General features: G+C 42.1%; 1 protein-coding gene across 5 annotated transcripts in view; it reads right to left on the minus strand.

Moving 5' to 3' along the window:
• Window positions 1-18,963, minus strand: part of SF3B1 (splicing factor 3b subunit 1) — a 134,867-nt gene that overhangs the window by 63,064 nt on the left and 52,840 nt on the right. For 2 of the 5 annotated variants that reach the window (XM_089692692.1, XM_089692693.1), the window contains exons 3-8: window positions 16,982-17,080; window positions 4,440-4,554; window positions 1,991-2,070; window positions 1,731-1,913; window positions 1,182-1,419; window positions 633-845 (exon numbers count right to left, since the gene is read on the minus strand). In XM_089692692.1, the coding sequence (XP_089548818.1) occupies window positions 633-845; window positions 1,182-1,419; window positions 1,731-1,913; window positions 1,991-2,070; window positions 4,440-4,554; window positions 16,982-17,080 (928 nt within the window). Of the gene's footprint in view, window positions 1-632; window positions 846-1,181; window positions 1,420-1,730; window positions 1,914-1,990; window positions 2,071-2,199; window positions 4,382-4,439; window positions 4,555-16,981; window positions 17,081-18,963 lie in introns of those variants that run through there. The other 3 variants (XM_089692694.1, XR_016315361.1, XM_089692696.1) reach the window with 3 other exon arrangements.

Genomic DNA, 18,963 nt, shown 5'->3' on the forward strand with positions numbered 1-18,963 from the left:
ATGAACCACTAAGCCAGTGTTTTAGAAGTTTTTTTCCCTACAAAGTCACTGGCGGTCTTGGCATTCTATTTTCTATTTAAATTGCAGGCAGACCAGCCTGATTTTAAAGGCTTCAACAGCTAGAGTACTCATTTAGCCTTAGTGGCCAACTCCCAGAATTCCAAGATTGTAGCCTTCCACATCTGTATAGATTTTGAAGATTCCCAAATTCAATTTGTATCCAAAATGCATGTGAAGAATACTTTATCTCTAGGGAAATGTTGAATGATTTTGGCTGGACTGGGCAACAAACTCCTCTATAGGGTTTCAAATGACTTGCCAAATGTCTTCTTGATAGTCGATTGCACAGGTTACAAAATCTGTACTGACTGCGGTTTTATTTCCTCCCCTGTAATTAGCAGAACTGGCATCTGCATTGCTCTTCTTGCCGAATGAACAAACATGAACACTCCCCTCAACTCATATAAGCACTTTTTACAAATGCTTTTGAAAAGTTATTTTATAACTTTCAATGGCATTTCAGGATCTCAGCTGCATTTTTCACTTCCAATAAGTACTGTGGAAAATTCCAATATAAAGGTTTTCATACAGACAAGGAGAAACAGAGGCGACATCAAATTACGGTTACTCACCTGGTGTAGGAGTAGCCATATTCATAGCAGGGGTACCAATTGGCGTTTTCCCTGGTGTCAGTACTGGAGTGCTACCACCCATCTGACTAGCTGGAGTTTCATCCCAGCGAGACTTTCTTTTACTAGCTCCAGGAGTTGGGGTTTCGCCAATTGATTCTCCTCCACGATCTGTACGTGGAGTCTCAGCCCATCCACTTCCATGACCAGGAGTATCTGAAAATAAAATATGATTAAACTGAATCAAGGGAAGCTTGCTATCATTTACAACAGGCACAAACTTTCTAGTTCCCATCACACTGCACATTATCTGCATAATTTTAGCAATTTGATCATGACACTTGTCAGTTTACAGGCAATATCCAGCTAAAACCCCACATGCACTAGATATTGAAACATGACTGAATCCAACATGCAGGGTTACAGAACTCTGCATTCTAGTGCCTTGACCCATGAAAAAGCCAAAAAACATGGAATAAAACTGCCTGCAGCAAGTGGTAGATATCAAAAGCAAGCAGAAAATACAGCAATATTTTGTATTGCCAAACTTACCACGTTCTGTTTTAGGGGTTTCATCCCATCTGTTTTTACGTGCACTAGAAGTTGCACCTCCATGCCCTGGAGTTGCATGGCCTGGGGTATCGCCACGACCTGGTGTGGCTGCTCCAGCTGGAGTATGGCTGGGAGTAGGATCCCATATCTTTGAGCCGGGAGTGGCTCCAGGGGTTTCATTTCCCTTTGCTCGACCAGGGGTCTCATCCCATCTTAATGAAGGCGTGTGTCCAGGAGTCTTAAAAAAAATCATTTTGTTAAAAAAAAGCTCACCAGCTAACAGACAACAGTGATCAGAACGTTAAATCTGTGTGTGCAATTATAAAAATACAGGAGTGGACAGATGCATAGAACATACTGCTATTGTTTTGTTAAACTAAATTGTAGTGCAAACTGCACTCGCAAAATCATGAAATGATCAGTCTAAAATTTAAAACAGGAACAAAAAAAAAAAAAAAAAAAAAACACATTACACATACACGCTACCAAAATTCTCCAGTGAACATTTTTTTAATCTGACAAACAAAAGTAATTAGATAAAAGTACAACGACCTCCGCTTGGTCCCAAGTTGACGGCCTCTTGGGGGTGGACCCGGGAGTTTGGTCAGCTGTTTGATCCCATCTTCTTTTACGTTTTGAAGATGGCTGTGATGCTGTTGAAGCAGAAGATCCATTGACCACTTTTAAATCACCAGACTTTGCCTTTTCTGCTATCTGCTGATGGATTTCATACTAAGAAAAACAGCAAGAGGTCAGTTTCATGTGCAAGTATTTGATAAAAGCAAACCTGAATTCATTTGTCAACTTACCTGTTCCTTTCTTAACTGCTTTTCTTTCATAACATCTGTGTATGTTCGTGCATTGGTTTTAGGATCTGGCGTCTTTCCTCCTACAGAAATAAACAACAAGAAGTAGTAACTTGCAAATGTCTATTTAAAATTAATACTGTCAATCCCTCTCTAGCAAAATACTAGGGATATTGGATTTATTATAAATCAACTAAAATTAAAAGGTTACATTTCTTACATTAAGGAATTTTATTGTCATATGTAACCTATTTAGAAATACAAACTACAGTTTTACAGCAAACATCAAATGCAGATTTAAAAGAAAAAAAAAAATGGCAAAACACTGAAGTGTCTTCAGCAGTGGTGAGTTCCGTTGTCACTGTTCCATAATACGTACACTTTCATTCCTTTGTCTCCATCAGCAGTTCTGACTTCAAGCAGCAGAATAGAAGCCTAGAAAATCATCTCTTTACCATTAGTAACACTTTGGAAAATGTATACTCAAAACATTACCTGGGTAAAGTTGTTAAAAGCACCAGTATATACTATACCCAATTATGGCTTCACAATATTTTAGGCTTGAGTTTCTAACAAAATACTAAGGAAATCTAAGAAAATGAGAATGAGTTAATCTGTCTAGAGAAACTGGGCAGCATCATAAAGAAAGGCAATCTTAAAACACATTTTAAAAGTTAACCAAAGTCTGAACCACAGGTCCACTTTTTGGATAGAAGAAAAAGTATTCCAAAAATATTAAAATCAGAAAAATAAGAAAATGCCAAGCTTAATGCTCTAGACAAAAACCCCATTTTCTCAAACACGGTTGGTTTTAAAAAAAACAGTATTTGTTATTTTTTGCCAAGCATCAATCAGTCCACCCAAAGTTAATTTTTTCAGTGAGCAGAGGTGACCAACTGCAATGTTCTGGCACTAAAAGGCAACCTTTAGTCAAACACCCACTGAAAACACTGTTTGAAAGATGAAAAGCAAATCTGCCTATATATCCCTTTACATGTTCAAAATAGTCTCCTTACCGAATTTGTCTAAACTCGGAGAAGAATTGATTTCATTCACACTTATGTTCCTTTACAGTCCACATTCTTCTCCCCACAAAACACTACATTCAACTATGGAGTCTTTGAGAAATGGTGTCAGATGTCGACTTTTAAATTATCTGTAGGAATTGCATACAGAATGTAGCAAATACCTGGTGACACTGCAATTCTGCGTGGCATATTATGGCCATAGTAGACGTGGGGAGGTTTATGAGGGGACATATGTAAGGTTCCTAGGACCTTATACAAGCCTATGGAATGGTCAAACCCTGCCAGAACAAACTGAAAACTTATTCAGTTTTTTGGGGGGGAACTAGTCCTTTAAGCAAAGACCGGTTTTGAGTGAACAGCACCTTTATGAAAGTGCATGCATCTCTGCATTAAATAGGTCTTTATTTAGCAAATACACCAAACTGTAAAACAATGTTATTTCCATTTAGAGCTAGAGTTATTGTCATAACTATTTGAACCTCATAACTCAATTTCTCAACAATTTTTCCCCTTTTCATTAAAATCAAAATGCACAGGCTTTTTTTTGGGGGGGGGGGGGGGAGATGAAGGGTGCCTCTGACAATCTCCATACCGTGAACATGCACACACCAATAGAAAAAAACTTAAGAAAAAAAAAACAGAAAGATGTTGGAGACCACGCCCAATCTGCAGTGTCAAGCGGACACTAGAAAAGATAGGACTTCCTTTGGATTACTTTTTTCACCATTAGCTACACAGGATGTGTTGCACTGCACCCTTAAGAATGCAGACAGGACTTGTATTTAGCAGTACTGCTGTAGGAAAGAAATTAAGGACAGTTAGTATGGGCCTGTGAAGTCTGACAAGCATTGTTTATCATTTACATTATACAATACACCAAACCCATCACTGATACATGCAGGTTTTAAAGCAAATGACCTGCAGTTAAAATTGTGTAGACACAGACTCAGGCAACTAACTTGTAGCTCACCAGTTAAGGCTTAAGTAAAAAGCAAAAGTATGAAGCTGCAAATGATCAGTGGGGGGTCAAATCACTGAATGCCTGCCTTAAAGGTATGCACCAAAATACAATTCTCTCCAGCAGTAGGTTTATATGAATGTAAAAGATGAAAGCCTTTTGTATTTAAGAATCTTGTTGTCAAAAACATATTGGAAACGCATTGTGCATTTCATTTTGAAATCGCCATAAAAAAGTATTATATGTTGTAAAAGTATTTAAATCAATGCAGTGTGCTGTAAAGCTATTCCGACTATAAGTGTGCAGGGATTAGATACAGTGTCTCAGCAATGATAAAGTACAGGGAGAAAAACAAAAAAAGGTTTAAGCATGGCAATGAAAGCACAAGGGGTTAAATTCAGGATAAAAAAAAAAAAAAAAAAACACAAACTAAAACATGTTAAATGAAAACACATAAGCCAATTACCGTCTGCAAAAGGATCAAGACGCTCTGGAGAAATGATCATGGTACGCCTATGCTTTTTATATTCATCCTCCCGATCTGCAATTTTCTGAGGTCTATGTTCAGCAAATGGATCATACTAAAAGGAAACAAAAAAAAATCATGAATCAAAAGCTGCCCAAAATGTTGAAAAACCCCCCACAAATTTAACCCTTTCCTAAGTTTCAAAACTAAAATTAAAGCGGAGATCCACCCAAAATGGGATGTTCCGTTTTAAAGGCCTCCTCCCCTTCTCCTGGTGAGGCATTTGCAATTTTGGGAACTGGGTACCTGATTTTGACAGGTACCCGTTCCCACTTCCACTCCGTCCACCTAGGTGACTGGAAGCTTAAGTTCTCCACACTCCCAGCTGTCTTCTGGGACACACGACAGGTCCTAGAATACTGTGGGACCATTCACAATGCACCGCACGGCTGGAGCAGTAGGCACCCACAGCTGTAAAGCTGCAAGCTCTCACAGCCAGGTTGCCCACAGTTAAGATGCCAGTGTGTTCGGTCCTCGGCACCCCCAAAGGTGACCACATTGCTGGATCCTGATATAGGCAAGTGTCTGATTATTAAAAGTCAGCAGCTACAGTTTTTGTAGTGGTTGACTTTTAATTTTCAGAAAACCGACTGGAGTTCTGCTTTAAAGAACAAAAGATTTCTGTATGTTAGTCTATATAGGTCTCAAATCCAAATACTACAGAACGCAAGATATACAGGGGTAGGACAAAAAAAAAAAAAAGGAAACACGATTTGCAGGTGTGAAAATGACAACATGTTTCGCATTGAAAGCAGAAGTGACATAACCTTTTGCTTCTGCTGTGTGATAAGACACCTAGCTAAGAGGTGGGAAGCTTCACATTAGTCATTCCCTGTGTGCACTACTAGTAATATGGAGTCAATTTCTCTTTGAGTCAACCAAATCCTCTCATTTGTGTCTCACATGCTCCATTCCCAAAAACCTCAGCCAAAAAGGGAGAGTTTTGGGTTCAACAGAACAGTCCAATCCACTGGTGTTGGTTGAACCATAGGCTTCTGAATCAGCAGTGATAATGCTGATAGCCAAGGCCCCACGCAATATTTTCAAATCCAATTGTAGTAAAAGTAACCACAAGCTGACATAGCCTACATAAGAGGCCAAAAGCACTTTGAAATTAGAAAAAGCGCATTAAAATAAAGCATTTTCAGCGTTTTTCCTTTCCATCAATTTTTGTGCGCTTTTGAACTTTCTAGAAAATTTTGACTACTCCAGAAAGTCAATTCCCTAGTACAGCCCGTTCCTTCATTGCACATCATAGCCATCTCCTCTTCTAGAAGTTTCTGATAACTCTCTCTGCTGGCTCAGCTACTCCTGTTTTGTCTAACATGCAGAGATGCATCTTTATATTCTGGTAGTGAAGCTTAAGAGTGTTCTTGTCGTTTATGGACACCTTCTCCAGCTAGAAAGCTAGAGGACAGGTCTGAAGGAGCCCAACACAGCACCCGCAACTGACTGATCAAGGGTACAATGCACTGCAGGCTCCTGTAGAAAAAAAAAATGCAAATTTTTTTTGTACAAGAAATTTGCCATTTTTTCTGGAAAGGTGAACTTATCCTTTATGGCTGGCCATACACTTCAGTAAATTGAGAACTGTGAATGCATAGTCACACCAACCTATAAACGTCTTGTGGTCTGGCTTCTGTTTTAAACATCAAGGTTATGATTACAAGAGCATTCCAGTTTAGACAGAGGAGGAAGATGTACACAACATTGTGCCAGCCCAGTTTATCTAGGAAAAGAGGAATAGCAGGCAAGCTTTTTAAAACTGCCCAACTGGTTTATCATACAAGAATTCATGGTCAGACTAGACCAGTGATGCTGAACCTATGGCACGCGTGCCAGAGCTGGCACGCAGAGCCATCTCAGTGGGCACGCCAGGAAGAAGAGGATGATGAGCGCGCATGGACCGGCCATCCAGAACTGGTCCACACTGGACCCCCATCAAACTACATTTCCCACATGTCTCTGGGGCCAGGGTGGGCGTGGACGAGAGGAAACGGCTCCAATGCGGCTCTGGCACCAGGGGTGATGTACTCGGGGATGGGCGCGGAAGAGAGGAAGAGGCTCCCACACTGCTCCGGGGCCAGGGGCAACGTGTTCAGCGTGGATGGGAATGAGCTGCTGGGTTGGAAGCCACACAGACGCTGCCAGAGGTGAGATTAACTGCTTGCAGTGTCATCCATCAGTGCCCAGCAGTGTCGCCCGTCAGTGCCACCCATCAATGATGCCCAGCAGTGCCATCCATCAGTGCCCAGCAGTGACGCCTGTCAGTGCTGCCCAGCAGTGCCACATGTCAGTGCCCAGCAGTATCGCCCATCAGTGCTGCCCAGCAGTGCCACATGTCAGTGCCCAGCAGTATCGCCCATCAGTGCTGCCCATCAGTGCCACCCATCAATGATGCCCAGCAGCGCCACCCTTCAATGATGCCCAGCAGCGCCGCCCTTCAATGATGCCCAGCAGCGTCGCCCGTCAGTGCTGCCCATCAGCGCCGCCCGTCAATGATGCCCAGCGGCGCCGCCCGTCAATGATGCCCAGCGGCGCCGCCCGTCAATGATGCCCAGCGGCGCCGCCCGTCAATGATGCCCAGCGGCGCCGCCCGTCAGCGCCGCCCAGCGGCGCCGCCCGTCAGCGCCGCCCAGCAGCGCCACCCGTCAGCGCCGCCCAGCAGCGCCACCCGTCAGCGCCGCCCAGCAGCGCCACCCGTCAGCGCCGCCCAGCAGCGCCACCCGTCAGCGCCGCCCAGCAGCGCCACCCGTCAGCGCCGCCCAGCAGCGCCACCCGTCAGCGCCGCCCAGCAGCGCCACCCGTCAGCGCCGCCCAGCAGCGCCACCCGTCAGCGCCGCCCAGCAGCGCCACCCGTCAGCGCCGCCCGTCAGCGCCGCCCAGCAGCGCCACCCAGCAGCGCCACCCAGCAGCGCCGCCCAGCAGCGCCACCCAGCAGCGCCGCCCAGCAGCGCCACCCGTCAATAATGCCCAGCAGTGTCACCCATCAATAATGCCCAGCAGTGCCACGGATCAGTGCCGTCTGTCAGTGCGTCCAGGTAGGCAAGTGGTTAATTGCAGTGTTGGCACTTTGAAATAAAAAAGTTGGTTTGTGTTGCAGTTTTGGGCACTCGGGCTCAAAAAGGTTCGCCATCACTGGACTAGACGAAGGTGGAAGCGCTAGGAACAATGACAGTTCATCACTGTCATAAGGAAAGTTTACTACCACTTTAACCACTTCCTTACCATGCCAATTCTGACACATATATATATATATATATATATCCCATTTTTTTTTTTTGTTAAATAGGAAAGATGATGAAAGTTACACCAAGTAAATAGATACCCAGCGTGTCATGCTTTAAAATTGTGTACGCTCGTGGAATAGCACCAAACTACAGTACTTCTCTCGCTTTAAAAATTTCTACAGGTTACTGGTTTAAAGTCACAGAGGAGACCTACTGCAAGATTAACTTGCTGTAACTTTTGCAAAAAAAAAAAAAAAAAGGGGGGGGGGGTGTCTATTTCATTACTCTATTTTTACAGTTAAAAATATTTTTTTTGTGATCCCTTTTATTCCCATTATAACGAATGTAAACATCCCTTTCGATAGAAATAAGTAGTGAAAGGTCCTCCTTATAGAGAAAACTTGGATTCATAAGACCCCACATCTCTCCTCTGCAGAAGAATTAGGTCTGAGGAAGAAATAGAACAAAAAAAAATTGATTAAAAAAAAAAAAAAAAAAAAAAAAGGTACCTGGTTTACATTGAAGAAAATAAGTATCTGACCCCCTGCTGATTTTGAATATTTGCCCACTCACAAAGAAATGGTCAGTCTAAAAATTGAATGGTATGTGTACTGTAACAGACAGAATAGCAACAAAAAAGTCAAAAGAAATGCATGTCTAACAAATTATGCACAGATTTGCATGGTCATGAGGGAAATAAGCATTTGATCCCCTTCACAAAACATGACTTAGTACTTGGTGGCAAATCCCTTGTTGGCAATCACAGAGGTCAGATGTTTCCTGTAGTTGGCCACCAGGTTTGCACACATCTGAGGAAGGATTTTGGCCCACTTCTCTTGCCAGATCCTCTCCAAGCCATTAAGGTTTGGTGGCTGACGTTTGACAACTCGAACTTTCAGCTCCCTCCACAGATTTTCAATCGGATTAAGGTCTGGAGACTGGCTAGGCCACTCCAGGACCTTAATGTGCTTCTTCTTGAGCCACTCCTTTGTTGCCTTGGCCATGTGTTTTGGGTCATTGCCATGCTGGAACACCCATCCACAACCCATTTTCAATGCCCTGGCTGAGGGAAGAAGGCTCTCACCCAAGATTTGATGGTACATTGCCCCATCCATCGTCCCTTTGATGCGGTGCAATTGTCCTGCCCCCTTAGCAGAAAAACACCCCCAAAAGCAGAATGTTTCCACCACGTTTGACAGTTGGGATGGTGTTCTTGGAGTCATAGGCAGCATTCCTCCTCCTCCAATCACAGCGAATTGAGTTGATGCCAAAGTGCTCGATTTTGGTCTCATCTTACCACAACACTTTCAACCAGTCCTCTGTATCATTCAGATGTTCAGTGGCAAACTTCAGACGGGCCTGGACATGTGTGCTTTCTTGAGCAGAGGGACCTTGCGGACACTGCAGGATTTCAATCCTTGTCAGCGTAGTGTGTCCCTAATTGTTTTCTTTGTGACTGTGTTCCCAGCTGCCTGGAGATCATTGACAAGATCCTCATGTGTAGTTCTGGGATAATTCCTTACTGTTCTCATGATCATTGACACTCCACGAGGTGAGATCTTGCATGGTGCACCAGACCTAGGGAGACTGACAGTTGTTTTGTGTTTCTTCCATTTGCGAATGATTGCACCAACTGTTGTCACCTTCTCACCAAGCTGCTTGGCAATAGTTTGGTAGCCCAGTCCAGCCTTGTGTAGGTCTACAATCTTGTCCCTGACATCCTTGGACAGCTCTTTGGTCTTTGCCATGATGAAGAGTTTGGAACCTGATTGTTTGATTGCTCCTGTGGACAAGTGTCTTTTATACAGGTAACAAAATGAGATTAGCAGCACTCCCTTTAAGAGACTGCTTCTAATCTCAGCTTGTTACCTGTGTGAAAGATACCTGGTAGCCAGAAATCCTGCTGAATGATAGGGGATCAAATACTTATTTCCCTCATGAACATAATTTGTTAGACATGCATTTCTTTTGAATTTTTTGTTGCTATTCTGTCTCTCAGTGTCACAATACACTTACCATTCGATTTTTAGACTGATCATTTCTTTGTGAGTGGGCAAACATTCAAAATCAGCAGGGGATCAAATACTTATTTCCTTCAATGTACATCATGTCTCTCGGATGCTACTAGGCCATAGAGATGAGCGGAGGCCATCTTTCCTCCACACACTTCTGTGTGACAAGCAGGTGCGACCGCTGGATTGGTTCTCGGTGGTACTGACAATCCAGGTCAGCCCAAAAACCACTGGGAAGCGAAGGGAGGGGGTTGTCCTAAAAGTGATTCAGCAGTGAATTTGCCACTCTGATCACTTTTATCGGTTAGAGAATTGCCAGCTGAAAAAAATAATACCGGGGTTATGGCACACTGTTGCAGCCATAACCCCAATATTCTACTTCCAAACAAGGACGTCTTGACTATGGCCCAGTTGGGAAGTGGTTTAACAAGTCCGCTGCCTAACCACCTGCAGACTAGAAACGCACCTGTACATCGGTGGACTTTGAGTGGTTATACCTGGGGCAGCTGCAGGCATCATCCTGGTGTTGTTTTTTTTCTGGCTGTGGTTGGCTCTCTCGTAAAAGCAATCCTAGTGGCCAATTAGCAGATGGATTGCTTTTACAAGCAGCGGGAGGGGACATCCCTAGAGGTTTGAAAAAAGCATTGGATCATACTTATCTTGGTGTGATCTGAAGCTTTTAAAAAGGGCAGAGAAGAGATCTAGGGTCTAATAGACCTCAGAGTAAGGAAAAATAAAGTAATTAAAAGGGACAGTGTAAAAATGGATAAATTAAACTTTAAAGCACCCCTGTAATCGCTCGCAAAAGTTGAACACATTTGTCAATCCTGGACGCCTATGTAAATAGCGACTGCACCACAAATGTGAGGCATCACCGCAAACATCAGATCGAGGGCAGTGGGGATGGGACTTTTAGTGGGGAGGAGCCTGAACATGGCGGAGACGGAGAGAGCGGAGTAGACTCGCTCTGCTAACCTCCCCCCGCCTTACCCCCGGAGGTATCTAACTGGCTGCGCCGTGGACTTACCCGTGTAAGAGGGGTTCCTTGGCGGTTGAGAAGAGTCCCTGAGGGGATGTAGCAGGAACAGGGTTTCGCCAGGAGGTGAACCCGGAAGAAGTGTCGGGTTGCCAGGGAAGCGGCGGGACCACGTGACAGCTGAGGAGGAGTACTGGGAAGGAAAAAAGCCGTCCGGCGTCCAAAGGAGTCGGAGAGACGCCGGCTTGAAAGGAAAGCAACCTGCCTGCCACCTGCTACGGAGAGTGTATAAAGGAAGAAAGAGGACCCGGAGGAATCCCCCTAAAAGAGTGAGAGCAAGGACAAGAGAGAACCAGGAACAGGCGATAGCGAAGTTGAAGCCGCCTCACTAAAATAGATACAAGGAGGAGGGTAAGTGAGAGCGGCTGGACTGTACACTGTCCCTGTATATGACTGCATAAGGACCCACAATGTAGAGCTTGGGGAGGAATATACAGAGGAAAAAGGGGGGATTCCTAAAGTAATAGAAGAAATTTGAACATTCCCAAGGGACCAGGTATAGCACATACCCCAGAGATTCAAGAAGAGGAGATGGTCTTATAAGGAAAATGAAAAATAAAATAAGTAAAGGAAGTGGACCCAAGCACCCCCATTCTGGAACGGTTAGGAAATATACGTCCCAGGGAAATGTGACCCCAGAAAGATCTCAGGGGGTATGTGAAAGGAGTATTATGGAAACCAGTTTGGATAATAGTGTCAGGACTCCGGGGGAAAGGGCCAATAGTAGCCAGCAAATATCAGAGGGAATGGAGTCGAGAGAAAATGAAGGAGAACTGCAAATTCCTAACAAAAAGGAGATGGCAGAAAAACTGCGAAAAAATCCATTAAGCAAGAGATGGGGATTATTCGGAACGATTTGGGACAATTATTATCTAGAGTAGAAGAAACGGAAGAAAAGAATTAAAAAGCATGCCCAGGATATTCCAGATTTAAAAAACCAGATAACAGAGATGAGGAAAGAACAAAAAAAATTGTGATATATGTTGGAGACACAAGGAAATTGGCATAGGAGAAATAATCTTAGGATAAAAGGAGTTCCAGAGCTCAAACAAGGAGAAGATCTAAAAGGGACAATGTGCAAAATTTTAAACTCCATCATGGATAAGCCTGGAACTGAGACATTCGATCTGGATAATGCTTATAGGATAGGAAGGTTTCAACGGGATCGGGTGGAAGAGAGACCAAGAGATGTAGTAGTAAAATTCCATAAATATGGAGAGAGGGAAGAGATATGGAAGAAGATAAAAGGAAGAACAAGTATTACACATGGAGGAAAAAATATACAGGTTTTTGTGGATCTGACTGTAGACACATTGTGGAGAAAGATCGCTGAAACCACTATTAGAACAGATGAAAAAATAGAATATACAATATAGATGGGGTAGCTCGGCGTGCCTAATTGGATGGAAGAATGGAGTTTCTGCATCTCTGAGATTCCCGGATGAATTAAGAGACTTTTATTTAATATCCAGGGAATAGAGATTCCAGGATGGGAGGAGGAAGAAGGAGGAGAGATATGTGCTGTGGGAAAAGAGGAATGGCAGCCAGTTAGGAGAAATAGAGAATTGACAGAAAGGGGGACATCGGGTGTATGGGGGGGGGGGGGGGGGTGCGGGGGCAAAGGTGAGCTGTCCATGGGCAGAGCTCAACCCCAAGGTTGGAATCAAAAGTGGCATTAGGGCCACAACTGATTTGAAGGCAACAGTAGGCCTAGTAGGGCGGAGGGGTGAGGGGAATGGGGGGGGAGGTCATTGGGAGGGGGATTAGGAGCGAGGAGAGAGGGGAGGAGAGAGGGGAGGGGAGTACTAGGGGAGGGGGATTAGGAGCGAATGGGGGGGAGGTATTAAAAACACTCTGCATAAGGAGGAGAAGTATACAAGAAGTATGGAGGATATACGGTTTATAACATATAACGTAAATGGGTTGAACTGTCCTGGGAAGAGATTTAAGTTATTTAAAGAATTACAACATAGAGAAGCTTCGGTAGTCTTCTTGCAAGAGACACATCTTGAGATTAAGTCAAATATTAAGTTGAACACTAAAAACTATCCAACATGGTTTTACGCAGATTCCCCAATTAAGAGAGCTAAGGGAGTGGCAATAGGGTTTGCTAAAAACATAAGGTTGGAGTTGGAGGAGAGAGAAATAGATCCTGAGGGGAGATTTTTGTTTGAGAGGTAGATTGCAAGAGATGGAATGTACAATAGCGAATATCTATTGCCCAAATAAGAGACCAGAGGTATACCTGAAAGGGGTATTAAGAAAACTGATGGCCTTTAAAAAAGGGACGGTTGATAGTGGTGGGGGATTTGAACCTCTGTTTGGATCCACAGATGGATACGACCTCTTTTGTGCAGCGAGAGGGAGGTGGGTCTCTGAGAACCTTAAAGAAGGTGATGCATGAGTGTCAACTGGTGGATATTTGGAGAATAATGCATGGAAAAGAGAGACTAAACCTTCTTCTCTAATGCACATGAGATGTATTCGAGATTGGACTATATAATGGTAGATCATCAACTTATTGAGAGGGTAAAGTAGAAATAGAGGCAATGACTCTCTCAGACCATGCCCGTTACAATGAAAGTAGGGTGGGGGAGGCAACAGACAGGTGGGGTAGGATGGAAGCTAAATGAGGCTTTTCTACTGGACCAGGAGATTGATCAGAAGATTAGGGAGGAGATGGAAAGATTTTTTCAGGAAAATGAGACAGGGGATGTGTCAGTGGCTACAGTTTGGGAGTCCTATAAGGCATACATAAGAGGTATACGGATTGCGTCCGGGGCAAAAAAGAAAAGGGAAAGAAGAGAGAAACTGACGGGCCTCTTAAAAGAAATATATGACCAGGAGCAGATCCATAAAAATAGAACAAGGGAGATAAGACAGAAGGTAACAAAAAAAGAAGGAAGAATTGGAGGTATTGATGGAAGAAGAGAGGAGAAGAGTATTTAAAAAAGTGGCAAGGGAGAGGTATAGATGGGGAGATAGGCCATGAAAATATTTAATGAGACCCCTGAGGAAAAAGAAAAATAGGAATTATATAGAAAAAATAAGAAACCCCAAGGGAGAAATGGCTTACTCTACTAAAGAGATCATTAAGGTGTTTAAGGAATACTATAGCAAGCTGTATAATATTAACTCTCAGGATTCAGTAAATAAAAGTGGAAACGTGAGTAGAGAAAAAAGGATATATTTAAAAAACACAGGACTACCGAAGTTAAATGAAGATCTATTGAAGTCCCTGGATTCAGAAATCACGCAGGAGGAAATAAAAATAGCATTGAAAAGCACCATGACAGGGAAAAGCCCAGGCCCAGACGGTTATACTGTGAGGTACTATAAAAAAAATATAGTGAATTATTAATACCTAAATTGAAGGATTATATGAACGCCCTGGGGGGGGGGGGGGGGGGGGAGATGGAGGTAAGGCTAGAATCCCTACAGGCCCATGTGGTGCTTATTCATAAGGAAGGGAAGGATGCTTCTCAGTGCTCTAGCTATAGACCAATCTCACTTTTGAACATAGATACGAAGTTATATGCAAAGGTCTTAGCAAATAGGATGAAAGATTTAATGCCGGAATGGATCCAGGGGGACCAGGTGGGATTTGTACCAGGGAGGGACGGTAGAGACAATGGGATCAGAACTCTGTTGCTTATCCAGAAAGCTAGGAAGGGGAAAACCCCGGCAGTGGTGCTCTCGATCGATGCTGAAAAGGCATTCGATAGAGTAAACTGGAGCTTTATGATGGATACCCTGGAGATTATAGGAGTGGGAGCTAGAATGAGGGAGTGGATAGGAAAATTGTACAGAGAACCCTCCGCGGTTATTTTGGTTAACGGAGAAAAGTCAGAGCCTATTCGGATGTCAAATGGAACAAGACAGGGATGCCCACTGTCCCCATTGTTATGTGTGTTGTCATTGGAACCTTTGCTGGCAACGATTAGGAAAAACGTGGATATAAAAAAGGAACACAGATAGGAGAAATTGAACAAAGTAGCAGCTTTTGCGGACGACCTATTGTTCTATGTGGGAAATCCTAGGATAACACTCCCAAATTTAATGAAGAGCTTAAAGGAGTATGGGGAGTTATCAAATCTGAAAATCAACCCAACAAACACCAAGATCTTAAATGTAAATCTTCCAAATAGTGAGAAAGAAAAGATACAAAAAATTCCCTTTCATATGGAAATATAGAGAGATAAAATATTTAGGGGTTAAACGTACTGCTTCATATACAAATTTGTATAAATTAAATTATATTACACTACTAAATGAGATTAAGGAGGAATTGAAGAAATTGGGAAGAGGTAACCCGTCTTGGTTAGGGCGTATAAATCTGATAAAAATGGTAATTGTACCTAAAATCCTGTATAAATTTCAGATGATCCCAATTAGACTCCCTGAGGTTTTTTTTTTAAAGTAATTAAAAAGATAAGATATATATGGAAAAATAAACCTAGAATATCTTATGATTTGATGAGTAGAAGTAAAGAGGGGAGGATTGGGAGTGCCAGATTTCAAGGAGGTACTATAGTGCAGTAGTTTTAGCAAGAATTTATGATTGGACACACAACCCAGAGGGGAAACGGTGGGTCAAGATTTAAAATGAATTAAGTGGAGTTAAATTTGAGTAGAAGCATACGGGTTCCCGCACAATACAGAGGTTTAAAAGATACCACGAGTGTGTATACATTAAATGTTTTAAAGGTTTGGGATAATTTGCACAAGTGTATGAAATGGGATTTTAACTCACAATTAGTGTCATTGAGGAATATGGAGTATTTTCCACCAGGTAAGGAGGGGAGTGTAGGAAAATGGTTTATAAAGGAGGATATTCAATTAAGGGATATAATGGATGGGCAGGAATTGAGAACACTTAAGGATTTAAAGAAGGATAAAAGAGAACTTTTTATTAAGATAGATGAGTGGAAATATCATCAATTAAAACACTTCGTTGAGTGTCTTCCGAAACCCCTGAGAGTGAGAAAGGATTGGAATTTGTTTGAGAGGTTGTTGGAATCACGGGGAGATGGGAGACGGGGCACGGCAAAAATTTACTCACTGAGTTAGTCACGCATATAAAACCAATGTATATAGTAAAATGGGAAAGGGATTTGGGAATAGAGATAGATGAGGATAAACAGAGGAAAATATATAGACTCACACACGAAAATGTAAGTATGTAAGTATGAGAGAGGTAGAGGTAAAATTATAAGTGTTTGACAAGATGGCACATTACACCAAACGTTGAATATAAAATGTGTGGGGAAAGAACACCAGAGTGTTGGCGGGGGTGTGGAAAGATGGGTACGTGGTATCACATATGGTGGGAGTGCCCAAAGATTCAAGGCTTTTGGGAGATAATGGTTAATTTAATAAGGAAAATTTCTGGGATAAAGATAGGATTGGATCCAGAAGTGTGTCTACTACATAATACAGATCTACCAGTGAATAAATACAAGGACTTGGGTATATGGTACTATGTGAATGCGGCAAAGGGCCCGATACCTAAGTTTTGGCATAGTTCAGAGGTGCCGAGAGAAAAGGACTGGGTAGAGAGAGTGAATCATATGTAGGATGGAGAAATTGTACTACACGCAAGAAGACAAGATGGGGCTATATTATAGGAAATGGGGAAAATGGGAAGATTTTGTGCATAAAACGAATGTATATGAAGCAATAGGAAGTGACATGTGAAGATACCCTGTACCTAGGGAAAGATGTAAGGGAGAAATGCAGAGTGGGCGGGGGGAAGAGGGAATGGATATAAAAGATAGAAGGGGATATAATTAAGGTTTTTGTATGTTATATGAGATTATTGATGAAATATCTTGTTTTTTTTATATGGAAAACTAATAAATATTTCAATTAAAAACAAAAAAAAAAAAAAAAAGAAGAAGATCGAGGGCAGTAATTCTAGCATCAGACCTCCTGTGTAAATCTAAAGTGGACACCTGTAAAGGCTTTTAAAGTGTCACCTATGGATTATAAAATTTACGCAGTCTGTAGCCGTTATGCAATTTTAAAGAGTGACATGTTTGGTATTCAATTGCTCGGTGTTTATCATCTAGGGCCTCTGCTTTAAAAAATATATATGTTTGGGGGTTCCAAGTAATTTTCTAGCTAAAAATACAGATTTTTACATAGTGACAAAAGTGTCAGAGCAGGCCCAGTCTTCATCAACTATGTATCTATAATACTTACTTGTTCAGATGACTGAGGGATATCGTTAAGCAAAGCGACAGGTGCATGATATCCTGGTTTTTTCTCAAATGTTGCAGCTGAGCAATCATCATCATCATCCTGCACAAAAAAAAAAAAAAAAAACAATTGTTAGAAAACATGCTGTTTATTAGGACGGCGGGTGGAGAGAAGACCCCCTGTCTGCTGCCACAATGGGGCGATCAGAAGGTGAGCTGGGCTGTTGCATTACTAACATTCTACATCTTAAATATGGACGTAACATTTTCATAAAATGTGAACTGACCCTTTAAAGTTATTTGCTTGCAAGTGTCCCAACCTCCTGTAGGCAGCAGTAAAAATCTCACTAAGAATTCCTAAAATCCTGTGTTCCTCAATGGCAAATGTTCCTTTTTGGAAACAAACTGCAAAATTCTTCTGCAGTCATACATGGTAGCATCTTGGATTGCAAACTTTGCACGGGGCACCTCAGACTATTGGTTCCGAGGTTGTGGTCTGGCTGGCACTTTCATAAAGGCAGCTATACGTGATCTACTGACGGACTTGTGTACAACCGGCCTGTCAGGTTTTTCCTGATTGATCAGTTCCGAGGGCTATAGCCAGCAACACTGATCACTGTATTCTGATTGAAGCGAAGGCTCCAAGCTGTCAGAATACAATAAACTCAGTGGGAAGCATTCCTCCATCTACATCAAAAAGTATGGATGGGGGAATCTGTTTTTATTTCCCTTTTCATAGGTCAAACCTCTGGTTGAAACAAAAAAAAAGAAATGGAAAATTTTATCCAATACTTCAGGAAAAGAAAATTACGGTAAGTATTTGATACACTTTTCCGTTTACCTGACGCCAACAAGGCAGCATACATGTGATAAATAAGCTAAACAGGGAGAGCTAAACTGTATAATCATATTTTAATACAATGGACATGGAAACCTAGACTACCATTCTGTTGAAGTCCATTGACATACAAGCCCCTGGATCTTCCCTGTAGCACCTGAGGCAGATGTACTGTGGCAATAAGCCTGCTGCTTTGCAAAAGTCTCCATAGACACTTTGCATGCGCTGCCCTGAACAAAGATGGACCCTGAATGAGCCTCTACCACTTCTGGGAGGCTCTTGCTTGGCCACACTGCATTTTTTCAGGATGACCTTGACACTCCAAGATAAAAAGGTTTATTAACCACTTGAGCTCCAGAGGATTTAATGACCAGGCCTCTTTTTGCTACTCGGCGCTGCACTAATTCAACTGATAATTGCGTGGTCATGCAATGCTGCACCCAAACGAAATTTACATCCTTTTTTTTCACACAAATAGAGCTTTCTTTCGGTGGTATTTGATCATCTGTGCACTTTTTATTTTTCACGCTATAAACAAAGGCCAAAATTTTTGAAGAAAAACAATATTTTTTACTTTCAGCTATAAAAAATATATAGTAAACTCAAAGTTGGTTATAAATTTAGGCCAAAATGTATTCTGCTACATGTTTTTGGTAAAAAAAAATCCCAATGAGTGTATATTGATTGCTTTGTGTGAAAGTTATAGCGTCTACAAACTATGGTATAAATACTGCAACTTACGCCATTTTTCTGCTATACAGCGCTGCGCTAAACGGACAATTGCGCAGTCATGCAATACGGTACATAAATGAAATTTACATCCTTTTTTTCCCCACAAATTGAGCTTACTTTTGGTGGTATTTGATCGCCTGTGCAGTTTTTATTTTTTGCACTATAAAAAAAAAAAGGCTGACAATTTTGAGGGAAAAAACAATATATTTTGGACTTTTTGCTATAAAACGTGCAGTAAAAAAAAAAATGCAAAAATCAAATTTAGTCATAAATTTCTGCCAAAATGCATTCTGCGACACGTCTTTGCTAAAAAAAAAAAAAAAAAAAAAACAATACGTGTAAATTAATTGGTTTACGTGAAAGTTATAGCGTTTACAAATGGCGGGAAAGATACTGGGATTTTTAGGGTTTTTTTT

This window comes from Staurois parvus, unplaced genomic scaffold (genome assembly GCF_062004578.1).
Source record: "Staurois parvus isolate SC_StPar_1 unplaced genomic scaffold, SC_StPar_1.0 ptg000601l, whole genome shotgun sequence".
Classification (NCBI taxonomy): Eukaryota; Metazoa; Chordata; class Amphibia; order Anura; family Ranidae; genus Staurois; species Staurois parvus.